This window comes from Colobus angolensis, unplaced genomic scaffold, assembly GCF_000951035.1.
Source record: "Colobus angolensis palliatus isolate OR3802 unplaced genomic scaffold, Cang.pa_1.0 Scaffold259, whole genome shotgun sequence".
Taxonomy (NCBI): domain Eukaryota; kingdom Metazoa; phylum Chordata; class Mammalia; order Primates; family Cercopithecidae; genus Colobus; species Colobus angolensis.
This window is the reverse complement of record NW_012115810.1, coordinates 2,840,847-2,855,351: the sequence shown is the minus strand read 5'-3', so window position 1 is coordinate 2,855,351 and position 14,505 is coordinate 2,840,847. Positions and strand designations below refer to the sequence as shown.

General features: G+C 35.4%; 1 protein-coding gene across 1 annotated transcript in view; it reads right to left on the bottom strand.

The window, feature by feature from the left end:
* Nucleotides 1–382: 382 nt before the first annotated feature.
* The window catches only part of IFIH1 (interferon induced with helicase C domain 1), a 51,800-nt gene continuing 37,677 nt past the window's right edge, over nt 383–14,505 (bottom strand). Inside the window, exons 8-16 of the mRNA XM_011947087.1 lie at nt 13,329–13,445; nt 11,534–11,657; nt 10,724–11,002; nt 10,006–10,265; nt 7,101–7,250; nt 5,539–5,700; nt 1,391–1,581; nt 783–873; nt 383–683 (exon numbers count right to left, since the gene is read on the bottom strand). Of these exons, the coding sequence (XP_011802477.1) occupies nt 504–683; nt 783–873; nt 1,391–1,581; nt 5,539–5,700; nt 7,101–7,250; nt 10,006–10,265; nt 10,724–11,002; nt 11,534–11,657; nt 13,329–13,445 (1,554 nt within the window). The 3' untranslated portion in view covers nt 383–503. The remainder of the gene's footprint in view (nt 684–782; nt 874–1,390; nt 1,582–5,538; nt 5,701–7,100; nt 7,251–10,005; nt 10,266–10,723; nt 11,003–11,533; nt 11,658–13,328; nt 13,446–14,505) is intronic.

The following is a 14,505-nucleotide window of genomic DNA, read 5'->3' as shown; positions in this document are numbered from 1 at the left end:
GGAGGCTGAGGCAGGAGAATGGCTTGAACCCAGGAGGCGGAGCTTGCAGTGAGCAGAGACTGCACTCCAGCCAGGGGTACAGAGCGAGACTCCTTCTCAAAAAAAAAAAAAAAAAAAAAAAAAAAGCAAAACCAGGGAATGTTATGACCATTTCATCGATGAGGAAACTGGTTCCGAAAGATGAACTGATTTTCCTAATTGTATTCTGAAAATTAGTGACAGACCTGAGACTGATACCTTGAATTCTCATTTGTACTTCAGCATTCTTTCCACAGGACTGTAACGCTCTACACTAATGAGAATTATTGGTAGATTTTCCTTACCCCTGCCCACCAACAACATGGATAATGCATAATATATTGTGTTCTTAAAAAGAGTTCAATGCAGAGTAAAACAATCATTTTATTGATTCTTATGTCAGTTCTGTAGCATAATGAATACATTAATCATAATCATATTAAATGTTTAACTGATAGTATTTTAAAAGAGTCTTGAGTCAAGTGTTAATCCTCATCACTAAATAAACAGCATTCTGAATAGTCAAGATTGGGAAATGTGATAGGTAATTCAACCCACTTTTTGTATTGTTTCTTTGTTGAATTATTTTTGAAAACCACTACAAAATTCCTTATTTTGAGACAAGGCAAATCTAAGCCTTTGTGCACCATCATTGTTCCCCAAGCCTAGAAAACAAAAGAGAGAGCAAGAGGAAAATTAAATGCACATGCAATTAAACATTCCTTTTGGCTAAAGTAAAATCAGGTCCACAGCAATTTACTCACCTGGCCACATTTGCAGATGATTTCACCATTTGTTTGATAGTCTGCACACTTCTTTTGCAGGGCTTTGTTTTCTCTTACAATGTAAAGTTCCCTGTAAGTATCAAAGGGAAAGAATCATCACAGAGAACTGACAAAATACCAACGTGTAGTTCATGGGTTTTTGGACCTGGAGCTCAACCACATGCCTGCAGTATTCTACATGGCATTCCTTCCTTCCCTCCTGCTTGCCAGGCTTGTTATGGCAACTAAGGCAATGCTTCTCTTCTACACATACCTCTCAACGGGCATGTTGCCTTTTGTAACTTCTTTCAAGTCTTTTGGTTATATTAACTTGAGTTGAGTTGTTCAAAAACTTGAGAACAAATGATGAGCATACAAAAATACATGCCTTGGATCAAAATGGCTTTGGTTCTTACACTTCTCTTTTCTTGCACCAGTGCAGTTTATTTAAAATATAGACATTTAAAATAGGAATATAATTGAGAGGCTAAAGGAGAGGAAGTTGTAAAATAAATGAATCTCATTTGCACTATTTTGAAAGAACATTTACAATGCAACCTGCTTCACCCCTTGTGGAAAAATTTAAAGATGGGTCTTTCTGGACTCACTTGAATTCTGGGGTCATATTGACATGATGCATTTTCTCAATTACATGGATATCTTCCCCAGAACAGGCTAGCACACTGCAGTTTTTGCAAAGGAAAGTTATTAGTGATGGGTTATTCTTGTAATGCTTGGCAATACTTCTCTTGGTTTTCATTTTCTTTTCCATTATACTTTGCATCTGTAATTCCAAAATCTGGACAGAGAAAGGAATAGTTAGTGGTTTCAGGTTTGTTTTCTTTTCTCAGTTTCATAGAAGTAAGTCTCCTGAAATTTGGAGGTCTTGGTTGTGAAAATATACAGTTAGTTCATGGTCTAGGAAATAAAAATAATGAGATAATAACCCTTCCCCCAAAGAACTTGGTATATAATCATCTCCTGTAACCATGAAAATATGCAATCTTTAGGTGTTCAAAAAGTAGCCCATTCCATTTCAGAAAAGTTATATTGTGAGAAAGTCCTTAGCAATATTCAACAAAAATTCTCTGTCTAGCCTACCCATTTGTTTTATTTATTTATTTATTTATTTATTTATTTATTTATTTATTTAGATGGAGCCTTGCTCTGCTGCCCAGGCTGGAGTGTGGTGGTACTATCTCGGGTCACTGCAACCTCCATCTCCTGGGTTCAAACGATTCTTCTGCCTTAGCCTCCCGAGTAGCTTGGATTCCAGGCACCTGCCACCATGCTCAGCTAATTTTTGTATTTTTAGTAGAGATGGAGTTTTGCCATGTTGCCCAGGCTGGTCTCAAACTCTTGATCTCAGTGATCCACCTGCCTCAGCCTCCCAAAGTGCTGGGATTACAGGCGTGAGCCACTGTGCCGGCCTATCCATTTGCTTTAATTCTGCTCCATAAAATAGGTCTAAACTTCCTCCCACATGGAATCTCTTTACTAAACACTGTTATTACATTACCAACGTCTTCTCTAATCTATGCTAAGCACCTAAATTCCTTTAATCTTTTTTCATGCTTTATAAATTTCAGACCCTTCACCATCTTAATCAGTCTACTGTTTACACAGTTGTAGCAGAAACTGCTAGTTTTGCCCTCAGTGTCCATTTTCCCTAACAGAGTCAGGGTGGAAATATGCTAGCTAAATGACTACATTTCCAAACCAGCAGTCAATGACATGTAAAAAGCTGTTGAGTGGAATTTTCAGAAAATCTTCTCAAAAAGTAGATAGCTGGCATGTATACCTTTCGCTCTTTCCATTTTCTTCTTACTTCCTGCCTAGAATGAGGATGTGGCAGCTGAAATTCTAAAAGCCATCTTCGACCTTGAGAATGAAAGCCCAATGCTATAATGGCATAAAAGAGAGAGAAAAGGCCTGGATTCCTCATAACATCATGGAGCCAATACTGCCTAGATTCCTTATGTGAGAGAATATGCCCATAAACATCTTTATTCTAGGCTCTGTGACTAGCAGCAGCACTTATTTTATAACAGAAATAATCTAGTTTATGTAACATATGAAAGTTGACATAGGGACTGACCAGTGTTTATACCAACACAACTTCATGGTAGAAAAATCTGGTTCTTGAATAATTTACCTCCAAACTGACCTCTCATAGATGAAATATTTATATTAAATTATGGAGGAAGTAATTGTTTTCTTTAAGACCGAGGGGAAATTTTCAGTAGAAGTAAGTCATCAGTGCAGATGAACAAAGCCCATCTCTTTGGCTCCTAACTCTACATTTTAGATCTCCCTTCAAGGCAGCCACATACAGCATAGAAAAGAGAATAAAACCTTGCAAGCAAGCTCGGAGGCTATATAATAGGTTAATCAGACAAGTACCAAGATGAATTTCCTATGTAAATTATAGCAAAATACATTGAAATATTTTTCCCTAAAAGTTAAAATAGGTTACTTTTATAAGACATTTACAGTTCAGTGAGCTGATAAGGTAATTATAGGATCACATACATGTGGGAATTAAGAAATGTGTATGAATGAGTCAGAAAAAAAATAAAGCCAAGGTAAGTGTATTGATTTGTAATCACGACATCAGAAGCTAAAAGACTAACTCTCAAATAGCAAAGGAATTTGAAGTAACTAGAGGGGCAAACAAACAAACAAACAAAAGAACTCATAATAAATATACAAGAAGCACAGCTACAATCAGCCTCAGTCCAAATAGAGTGTAATAATGTAGCAAAAGTTGAATCAATGCTAGAGAAAAACATTTATGATGATCAACTTGCTCCTAGAAGTCTGATTTAATCTTAAGAAGCTCTGTTATGTATAAACTGTGTTTATGACATGGAAAAAGCATTTAATCTTATCTGTCAATTCTCATTATTCACTAGTGGTTGCCTGAAAATTGTGTTGAGAAGGATGCTCAAATTAGAAGAAAGTAAACATCTTCCCAGTAGCAATGTTTTCTACAGGCTTTGAACAGGTTACTAGTGGCGTGTACCCCTCCTTCCCCATTGCCACTCCTACTTTCAGTTCATCTACCCAAAGTCATTTTAGGAGGGCAGGTTTCTTGGCCAAAGGAGACCTAAAAATATAGTCCATTCTGGGGCCTCCAAAGAGACAGTGCCTTATTCTAAAGAATGTCTGGAAGAGTTTGACCCTTAAACTCCAGAGATTGTCCTAGTGTTGACTCCCAAAAAATTACTCTTAAAACATCAGTCTTTGTAAACATCTACTTGATTAATTCTCTTAGAATATTAACTGGGAGGCAGTAACTTTCCAGTGGCATAATTTGGTGACAAAAGTTTGATTTGATACTCTAAAATGTTTGCTTTGCCTTGTATTTAAAGTAGTTTTAAAATAAAGGTTTGTGCAGAAACCTGGTCAGGAAACCTTGGAGTTGGTAACAGCAATGCACACCAATTTGAAAGCATTCCTTTAGTGAAACTCTATTTAAGGTAGAGCCAATTCCAATGTTAAGAAACTAACATTCACACCCATATGCAAGGGTGTGAATTTTCTTCTAAATGGATTGTTTGCTATTATAGTAGTTACAGTCTTTAATTCAGTGGTATGGGGGATTTCCTGAAATACTATAGAAATACATTCTTTCTTCACTGCATTCCTTTGCACAACTCAAATGACTGTGCGTTAGTAAATTGAGATGTAGCTAGATGACATATTCTGTATTTTCTTATCATTCAGATGCAGCTTCAGTGTCACTCCTTTTAAGAGACCTTCCTCAACCACCCAGTTGAAAGTATCCATCTAGTCTATGCAGCCATAAAAAAGGATGAATTCATGTCCTTTGTAGGGAAATGGATGAAACTGAAAACCATCATTCTGAGCAAACTATCGCAAGGACAGAAAATCAAACACTGCATGTTCTCACTCATAGGTGGGAATTGAACAATGAGAACACTTGAACACAGGGCGGGGAACATCACACACCAGGGCTTGTTGTGGGGTCGGGGGAGAGGGGAGGGATAGCATTAGGAGAAATACCTAATGTAAATGACGAGTTAATGGGTGCAGCACACCGACATGGCACATGCATACATATGTAACAAACCTGCACGTTGTGCACATGTACCCTAGAACATAAAACATAATAAAAAAAAAAAGAATTTCAAAAACTACAAAAAAAAGAAAGTATCCATCTATTCAGTTGTTTCATATCATCCTATTCTAATTCTCTTTACTTATCTTGATATGTTATATTTCTTGTTTTTTAATGTTTGTTTACTGTTTCTGTCCTCCAAATCTCACCAGGCTCACACTAGAAATATAGACTTCATGCAGCAGGAGTCTTATGTGTTTTGTTTGCCTCTGTTGGCTATTCCTGTAATGTTACCTGGCACACAGTAAACGTTTCATCGACATTTCTGAAATTAAAAAACGGTGCCTTTACAAACAAATTGGGTCAAACCAAAATCACCATGTTGGATTGAATCAGTGAGTTGCAGCAGTCTTTCTGGAACAAGGCAGCATAAATTTATATTATCAAAATTTATGGTTGATTTTACTGGAAGGAGCAATGGCTCCCCGATAATTTTCTGCCCACTATGGATCTCGATTCTCTGCATGTGAATTCGGATTAAGCACAGTTCACTGAACAGAAACTTACAATTCAGCACAATTTTTGTCTGGAGAATGAGTCACAGAGATATCAATGGCAACCACATGCCACCATTTTTAAATGAAAATCAAATTCAGCGGTAGCCAACAATACCTTATGAGCATACTCCTCTGGTTTCATATTTTGAACACAGTGTATAGCTTTATACATCATCTTCTCTCGGAAATCATTAACTGTCTCACGTTCGATAACTCCTGAACCGCTGTGAGCAACCAGGACGTAGGTGCTCTCATCAGCTCTGGCTCGACCACGGGCCTGAAAACACAAATAAATCAAGTAAATGAATTCGTATCACAGCATACTGTGATACAAATCCTCCTGTGTTTTTCTGGGAATGATATTCATTGCTCAAAATGAAATGATATTGGGTTGTTCAGCATGCCAGTCTTTAAATGGGTAAAGTTAGTTATTAATCCATTCCTTGTAAGTCAGCTCTTTGAAACTTAAAATAGGCTTTAATACAGAAACAGTGTCCTAGAGTGATGATGATTAGGCCTCAATGACATAATATCATCCTGTCCAGTCTTTTTGCTCTCAGAAATTCTCTCTCAAACTATGAGAACCATGATCAATGACGTGGACTGAGGAGTCGTCTTTCTTGGTAGGAAGCTGGGAGGAATGAATGGAGAGAAGTGTCATCTCTGACCTGGATACCAGGGCCGGTGAGAAGGCAGGTCAGTTTCTGGCATCCTACACTACAGTCTTAGCACATTTTCCCATGGGAATATATTTAACATGTTGATAACTTTCTACAAGCCTCTTTAAGAAAGTGATATTCAGGTATATTTTGACTAATAGAAACTTCTGTGGCCTGGCCCAGGAGCCTATCAACTATAAAATTATCCTCAAGGAAAAATGTATTCTAAGTTTTATTACTAAGTTTATCACTGACTTACAAATAAATTCCTGAAATAAAATTATTTGCTAATTTGATGGCAGTCTGGTTATCTTAGTCTTCTATGACTTACCTTTTATTCAAGGATGCAATTTAAATTATTTTAAAAACCCTTCAGTTAATTTTATAGGAAGAATAGTATATTAATCAGCATAAACCTATGCCTACTCAACAGAAGGTTACAATAATTCCATTAACACAGGTGGGTAAGAGAGAACGTGAAATCTGAATGAAAACAGAACATCTCACTCTTTTATTTACTTTTGCATTTATAAGTCTGCCCCCAACCAACATTTTATCATGAAAACTTCTAAACATACAGGAAATTGGAAAGGATAAGGGAGTGAAATGCAGAAACAGCAGGGCTCCCTCAGGTTTGGGCATGTTACTTCATCAGACAATTGTGGGACAGCGTACGTTAGATTCCTTGTCCAGTCACAGACATCCTAGGAATGAGAAGGCTGCTTTTGACTCTTAGAAATGGGGCTGGTGTCATGGTCCTGGAAAAAAGCCTTAGGGTACAGAAATAGCCAAAGAGGAGTTGTTGTTTAAACATACAACAGGTATCTGGTTATCATATGAATTTACAGCAATATGAAAGGCAATAGTGCACAGCATTTTTAAAATGCTCTTTTAACAGGAAAAGGGCTTTGTTTTAAAAACTAAAAAGATGTTTTGTGCTGTTTAACTAAAAGAAAGCAATTAAAATAGGAACACACAAATAAAAATTAACATAATAAGTAAAGATATTTGAACGTACCTGGACCATGGCTATTTCATTGGTGACAAGACCATAACGGATAACAATGTTACATTCTTTAATATCCAGACCTTCTTCTGCCACTGTGGTAGCGATAAGCAGATTTATTTTTCCAGTGCGAAATTTACTAATGACTTCTTTTTGTTCATTCTGTAGAAACATTTTAATAAATTAAATTTTGTGATGCTAAACACATTAAAATCTTCTAATTAGAGGAAGAAATAATAAATTGCAACTGGTCAGTGTAAATCAAAGGATTAGATCATACATGGATTTGTTGCCATCTGTTTTTGGCATTGAACAAAGACATAATGGTGAGACAACATTTGATTTCCAATCTGGGATTACCACACAATAACAAAAATATTTCCATCATCCAGTCTGGAGGTGGGAAGACTATATTTTATGCCAAGGAAATAAACTGATGGGTGACTCCAGAGGAAGAAAGGAGGAGCTGTCGGTTGAGAAGAGAATATGACAATCAGAAAATAAAATGGGCTTTTCCCCCACTACATTAACTTCAGAATCTTTAATATTTAGAGGATAAGATGCAGAGATTCTTTGATATATTGTTTTCAGTTACAGACAAAATGCACACTTATATGCATTTGGTCACTTTAAGAACCATTTGAGTGAGAAGCTATGGAATATTCCTAAAAGGACACAAGAGAAACTGAAAACATTGGCTGCATCTAGGGAGGGGAGCTGGAAGACCAGAGGTCAGTGGTATGCCTTGTGCCTTATTAATTTTGAATGAGGTAAATATATTCTTGATTCAAACGGATAATATAAATAAAAATAAAAGAAGAGGTTATACAACTGTAATTAAAACTATTTTCAAATGAAAAAAGTCTGAATTTTGAAAGTCAATATAAATAAATTAAAATACGCCCTCTTATCCTTACATGGGAGAAATGAGTGAGCACAAACCTAGCTTGATATGGACAATGTGGTTTTATTTTCATAACCACTCTCATCAAAGCTGTTGGTCCAGTTGGCATTTGGTGCACATCCACACTGTGTTTTGCCCCCATACATTAAACAAAAATAAAGCTGCCAGACCAAAACTATGTTCTTCCATCCCCTTCCCTTTCTTCTCAGAGGAGCGTGAGTCCTTAGTTGACTCCTAACTGTTGGAGGACCCTGTAGAAAGGCCTCTTTTGAGTCTTCTCCGAAAATTTCTCCCTCCTGCCCTCATATCTCCCGATAAAAACTTACATGTCCTTAGGTTTTAGTAGAAGATGCCTGTGTCTTAATTTGAAGGAGTAACTTTAATAACAAAAATTCCAGACAGTGTCAGATCTTCAAGTCACATCACGTAGATGCCTAACACCATTGCTAAGGAGTTTGTCCACCCCAGTTTACAAGGTGAGGATGCAAGGAGTGGGGAAGGAAGGGAATATGTTCTGAATTTTGGCACATAGCCCCTAGGTTTGAAATGAATAAGGAGCAGAAAGTAGCTTGAACATAGGCTTTTCATTTGCACTCTACGTCTTTTTAAAGAGAAGCTTAGCTGTCTTACAATGAAAGTCATAATGCTAAAGCTAATATAAAAGAAATTTAAAAACAGAACTCATAAGAATCAACACAGACGCTGTGAGACTAAACTTGAATTTTGCCTGCTAGCTTTCTGGAAGCTAAGGCAAAAAGAAAAACATACTAAGCAAACTACGTCTCATCAAAAAGAAGGAAGCAAACTTGTTACCTAAGGAAAATAATACTTTCTCTGGCATTAATTTTATTGGCAGTGCTCACAGGAGTGCACGTAGAGGGTATATAAAGAGTTGTAGTAACCATTTCAAGAATTTTTTCCCAGCAAACACTGAAACAGAATTAATTTGCTCCATTGGCTTGAATAGTGATAACTATAATAGAAAGGAAGTATTCATTTGTCCAGAAAGACTCAGGTCAATATGACCTTATCCCTCAGAAGAATATTTTACTCTAACAAGACATCATTGCTTTATGCATGCTTGTTATGTCTACAAGTGCCTTTTTTTCTTACCCGTGTTTTTTACTATGCTCACAGTAAGCAGCATGTAAACAAAATAAAACAAAACACCTTAAAAAGGAAAAGAAAACCTACTTATCAGAATCCAAAATCTCTAATGTATCAAATTCTTTAATTTTTCCAAGTTTCCCTATAGGTCTCGTTCTATGTAAACGTATTTTGCATAGTTCTAGTTATAATGCACACATTTTTGTGAGAGTTTGAATTTTCCACTTGATACTACATTGCAATCATTTCTGAACTTTGTTATTAAGTTTACCTGTCACTCATTTTTGCAAGGGAAACTTAGAAAGTTCTTCCAATTATTATGTGGGAAAAATGACTCCTAAAACAACATGTAACCTTTCAAAAACCACAGATTTGGTTGCTATTAGACTTAGATTTTATTTCAAGAACACATGTTTTATCCTGTAAATGTATTTGTGGATAGTGAGAGGATTGGTAGAAAAAGACTAAAAACAATTTGAGAAGAGTAATAACAGCGTAAGAAAAGAAGTTCAGGCTGAGCTCAGTGGCTCATGCCTATAATCCCAATACTTTGGAATGCAGAGGCAGAAGGATGGCTTGAGCCCAGGAGTTTAAGACAAGCCAGGGCAAGATAGTGGGACCCCTTTTCTACAAAAAAGATAAAAAAATTAGTTGGGTGTGGTGGTGCACACCTAGAGTCCCAGCTGTTTGGGAGGCTGGGGCTGGAGGATTGCTTGAGCCTAGGAGGTCAAGGGTGCAGTGAGTCTTGATCATGCCACTGCTCCTCAGCCTGAGTGACAGAGGGAGACCTCGTCTGAAAGAAAAGAAGAAGAGGAGAAGAGAAGAGAAGCGGATAAGAGAACAGAAGAGAAGAGAAGAAGAAAAGAAGAGAAAGAAAAGAAAAGAAGTCCAAAAGGATATTTATACCTGTGTCATGGGTTTGAACTCACTGCTGTGTCCAGCTCCTATCAGATGATGGGCTTTGACTCCTACTTCAGCAAATTTTTCATTTTCGGTAATCCATTGGGAAAGTGCATATGCACTCTGTCGTGTTTTTGTAAAGATTATTCCTCGTGCTGATTCCTCAGTCCTAGTATATTGCTCCATTATGGTATTTCTTAATTTGGTCAGCTTTTCATTTTCATATTCTGGGTTTTCAGCCAGTTTTTTCAACATTTTATTGTTTTCTTTAAGAAATAATTACAGTTGATATGTTAACAAGCTTTATTTAGCCATTCCACAATGTATAGATATATCAAACATTTTGTACACCAAAAAAAATCCAGTTTTGTTGATTAAAAATTAATTAATTTTAAAACTACTTGAAAGAAAAGTTTAGTAAAGCATACAACAAATTACACTAGAAGGTTTCATGAATTGTGGCTCATCTACAATCTTGCACTATATCTAATAATTAGGATGGTTTAATAAATAAATTCATTACAATTGTTTTGGCAATAGAACTGAATGACCAAATGACTGACTGTGATCATACAACTGGTAGTTAATCTGGTCATATAATTAGAAATAGTTCCAATCTGAGTGGGATTTTGTCTTTCAAAACATATTTCTCTTTTTGGAGAGCTTATGAGAAGCAGTAACTTCATGTTGAAAAGGTAAATGGATGAGACCATTTGAATCTTACCAAAAAATAAAGTCATGAGAAATCTATCTGTTTCATCCAGTTTCAAAGGTTTCCTTAAATCATCCTCATCTTCATCACCATCACAATACTCATCATCACCACCCTCATCACTATCATCTTCTGTGACTGCAAACTTCTTATCTTTCTCTTCATTATAGAAAGTTTCAAGATGATTATATGCATCTATCATTCGAATTGTGTCATTAATTTGCAGGGCCTCATTGTACTTCCTCAAATGTTCTGCACAAACACGGTCTTTGCGATTTCCTTCTTTTGCAGCTGTGAAAAAATATATTATGTAAGTGAAATAATAAGCATATAAACCTCCTAAAATTGTGCCATGGACTTGAATATATTTATGTTACTAACTCCAAAACTGGCTTGGTTTTAAAATGGGCAAGTTAAGGCCCAAAATGTGTCCTGAGCTCTGAAACAGGGCAAGTTTTCCAACTCCTAGACTTGCTGCTTGAGTTCTGCCTGAGCAAAAACATGTAGCTGATGCACAGAGGAATGGCATGAAAATATGTTAGTTGAGTTTGCCTTTGGAGACAGAGCTATTAATATTTATCTCAATACCTTAAATATACAATAAATATAAGACTCTGGAGACAAAGAGAAAATTGGATAATATTGGAATCTCTTTTCTTAGAAAAGGAATTAGAACATGTTTATTATACTTGTCCTACACAGAACACAGAAATTCTATTTGGAACTACTTTTGCTTTTAATTTCTTGGGGGAATCTGTGATATAGTCATCTGAAATCTTGGCATAAACATAGGATAAACTGTTAGGTCCAAACCTAAATTACCTTTTTTTTCCATTTGAATGGCCCATTGTTCATAGGGTTGAGTTCCAAAATCTGACATTGGACTCATTTGACAATAAGTTTGAATCCTTGTCATTATTTCTAGAAGTTTCTCTTTAAATGGATCCTAAAAATAAAGTACACACTTATTTTTATATATTCTTATTGTTAAAAGAATAACATTACTTTTGTTAAAATAATTTCTAGGTTATAATAAATCTGATTTGGAATCTTTGTTTAGACAAAGTAACAGGTTAGTGTCCCATCACTTGTCTGTACATTTATTTTTGTCAGCTTCTCTTTTAAGTCTGCCATCAAGCCACACCCACACCAACACCTTGTTACCTCTGCTGTAATCTCCAACTTAAAAAGTTAATGAAAGTAAAGTTAATGAATGATATAAACCTTGTATGTTAAAGGTAACTTAGAAAACACACATTGCATTAATGCCACAATTATTTAGAAAGCTTACAATGTAATTTAAGAAACATTCCCCCTTTGTAAAACTGGGTTTCAGTATTATTTCGACCAAAATAAAAAGTTGAAGTACAGTCTGAATAAAAGCCAGAAATAAAGGAGTGCATGCTATATGATTCCATTTATATAAAGTTCAGAATCAGTGAAAACTCATTTTTGTTTGAGAAGTCAAGATAGTGGTGACCCCTGGGGCATGGTGACTGGAAGGGGGAACCAGGAGCTTTTGGGGTACTGGCAATGTGTCGTCTCTTGATTTGGATTTTGTTTACATATGTGTATTCAGTTTATGAAAATTCAGCAATCAGTACACATATGCATTTGTACTTTTCTGTATGTATGTTATGCTTCAAAGTATCTAAAAAATTAAAGTAAGTTTAAAAAATGGCAAATTCTTTTAAAAATGTACCTGAGAAATGTAGTTTTGAAAATCTTAATGAGTAGAAATATGCATTTAAAATTATCATTTAAAACCAAATAAGTAACAAAAAAGGGAAAGTGAATAAAATATATTCAACTGTAATAGCACAGCTGGAAGAGATAGCAGTCTTTTTTAGAATTAAAAAAAAGAGATATACGGAGGCTAGTTACTAACATTGGTTTAGTGCCTACTATATTTCAATCTTGTTTTATCTACTATTCATATATCATATCATTTGATCCCAACATTCTTATTTTCAATGGTATTATCAAGTACATATGGCCAGAATTTGTAACGCTTTCTAAATTTTACAAAATAAAGTATTGACATAATTTACTGGCCATAATGTCCAAATTGACTCTCAGTTTATTTTTATAATTCCTGAAAAATTCATCAGAAAGGTATCATTAAAGTAAATATTTCACTTCTTTACCATTGCACTGTTTTCCTAAGCAAGTAAATATGCAAGTATGCAAATTAGGTAGGATTCCCATTATCATGGCCAAATGTAATTTGATAGCAACAAAATGGCTCTGTGGCATATCAGAAAATCAATCCTGGAATTCACCAAGAAAATTAAAAAGGCTAAAACGAACTGTCATAACCCCTCCAGCTTAGTTATACAACCCCCTGCTCATCGCCCCCCACTGTCCCTCATAACTCATATGTAGCAAATAATGAATGAGCTATTCCTCATGTAAATTAGCAAACTAAAAGAGGACTAGAGGGGAGAATTCACTGTAGTGCTTCACTGCCTAACATCAATTAAAAAAAAACCCTGAAACTTGTTTGCTAAAATTTTTAAATAATATTGTTCAGATGGTCAGTATAAAATAGCCTTTGCCATCTTTCAACTGAATGTGGTATTGCCAATCAAATAGATATAAAACGTTGAGCACATACTTCTCTGGTGTCATCTGCAATTGCAAACTTCTTGCATGGCTCCTGTATTTGGTTTTTCAGTTGATCAAGGTTTTCTTTAACAGTTTTAATAGTAAATGCATCAAGATTGGCACATAGCTGGAAAAGAGACATTTTTTAATATTTATGCAATTATTTTTCCCATTCACTTTATTCAGTGTAGAATTATTTTTCATATAAAAAATATGTGGCATTAAATTGTAGTATAAATATGTAGTACAAAATTTCATGCAAGTAATATGTAGCATTGCTTGCTAAATATAGCATTTTAACATTGTTTTATTATGGATCTTACTAACCAACAATCAGTAACATTTGTCCAAATACAGGAAAAAGGAGCTTCTAAATCAAGTTGGTGGATAATTCCAGAGAAAAAGGTGTATTGATATTCATTCCTTAAATTCCATTTTCCAGGTGGAAAACTGACATGGAAAGAGTATAACAATTTACCATCATTGACAGAGAATGATTTTGAGATAACCAAGTTACATGAGGTATGTCAAAAATCATCTTGACATCCATGGATCATACTACCACCTTCTTCTACACATAAAGCAGGCAATGCAAAAGCTGGGAGCATCCTCAGCCTTGTTTCTGGATTATTAGACTGGAATTAGTCCTTAATCCCAGTAATAAATTATATTTTGGAGTCTATAATTGCATCTCTGAATGTTGTGTCTACTCTACATAATTTGTGTTGAATTCAACTTGAAGTAAGGGACTTAAAATTCAAATGCAATTGCCTTGGTACCAAAATACTTCTTGGGCTACTATGATTTATTTAACACTCAAGTTTAACAGTAGTACTGTACGCGGTGTTACCATTTTGGGGCCGCTGACAAGCTCATCTTTAAAGATCTTCATATCCCTATTTCCCTTTGATTTGAATTACCTCGGTTCCTAGAATCACATATGAAACACAGAAAACGTAGTTTTGAAACTCTTAGAGTAAGACTTTATCATGTGTGACAACGAGAAACTTTCACGGTTTATGCATATTTCTATATCAAGTAGATCATTAAGTTTAACTATAAGAGTAGATGTTCAAAGAAGGCATTCTATTTGTCTCAACTTCGCATTAATTATATCACTCTCCATCATTTTTATGATATTGTTTTGTGTCATTGATATTTATTAAGGCATATTCGTATTTTATAGA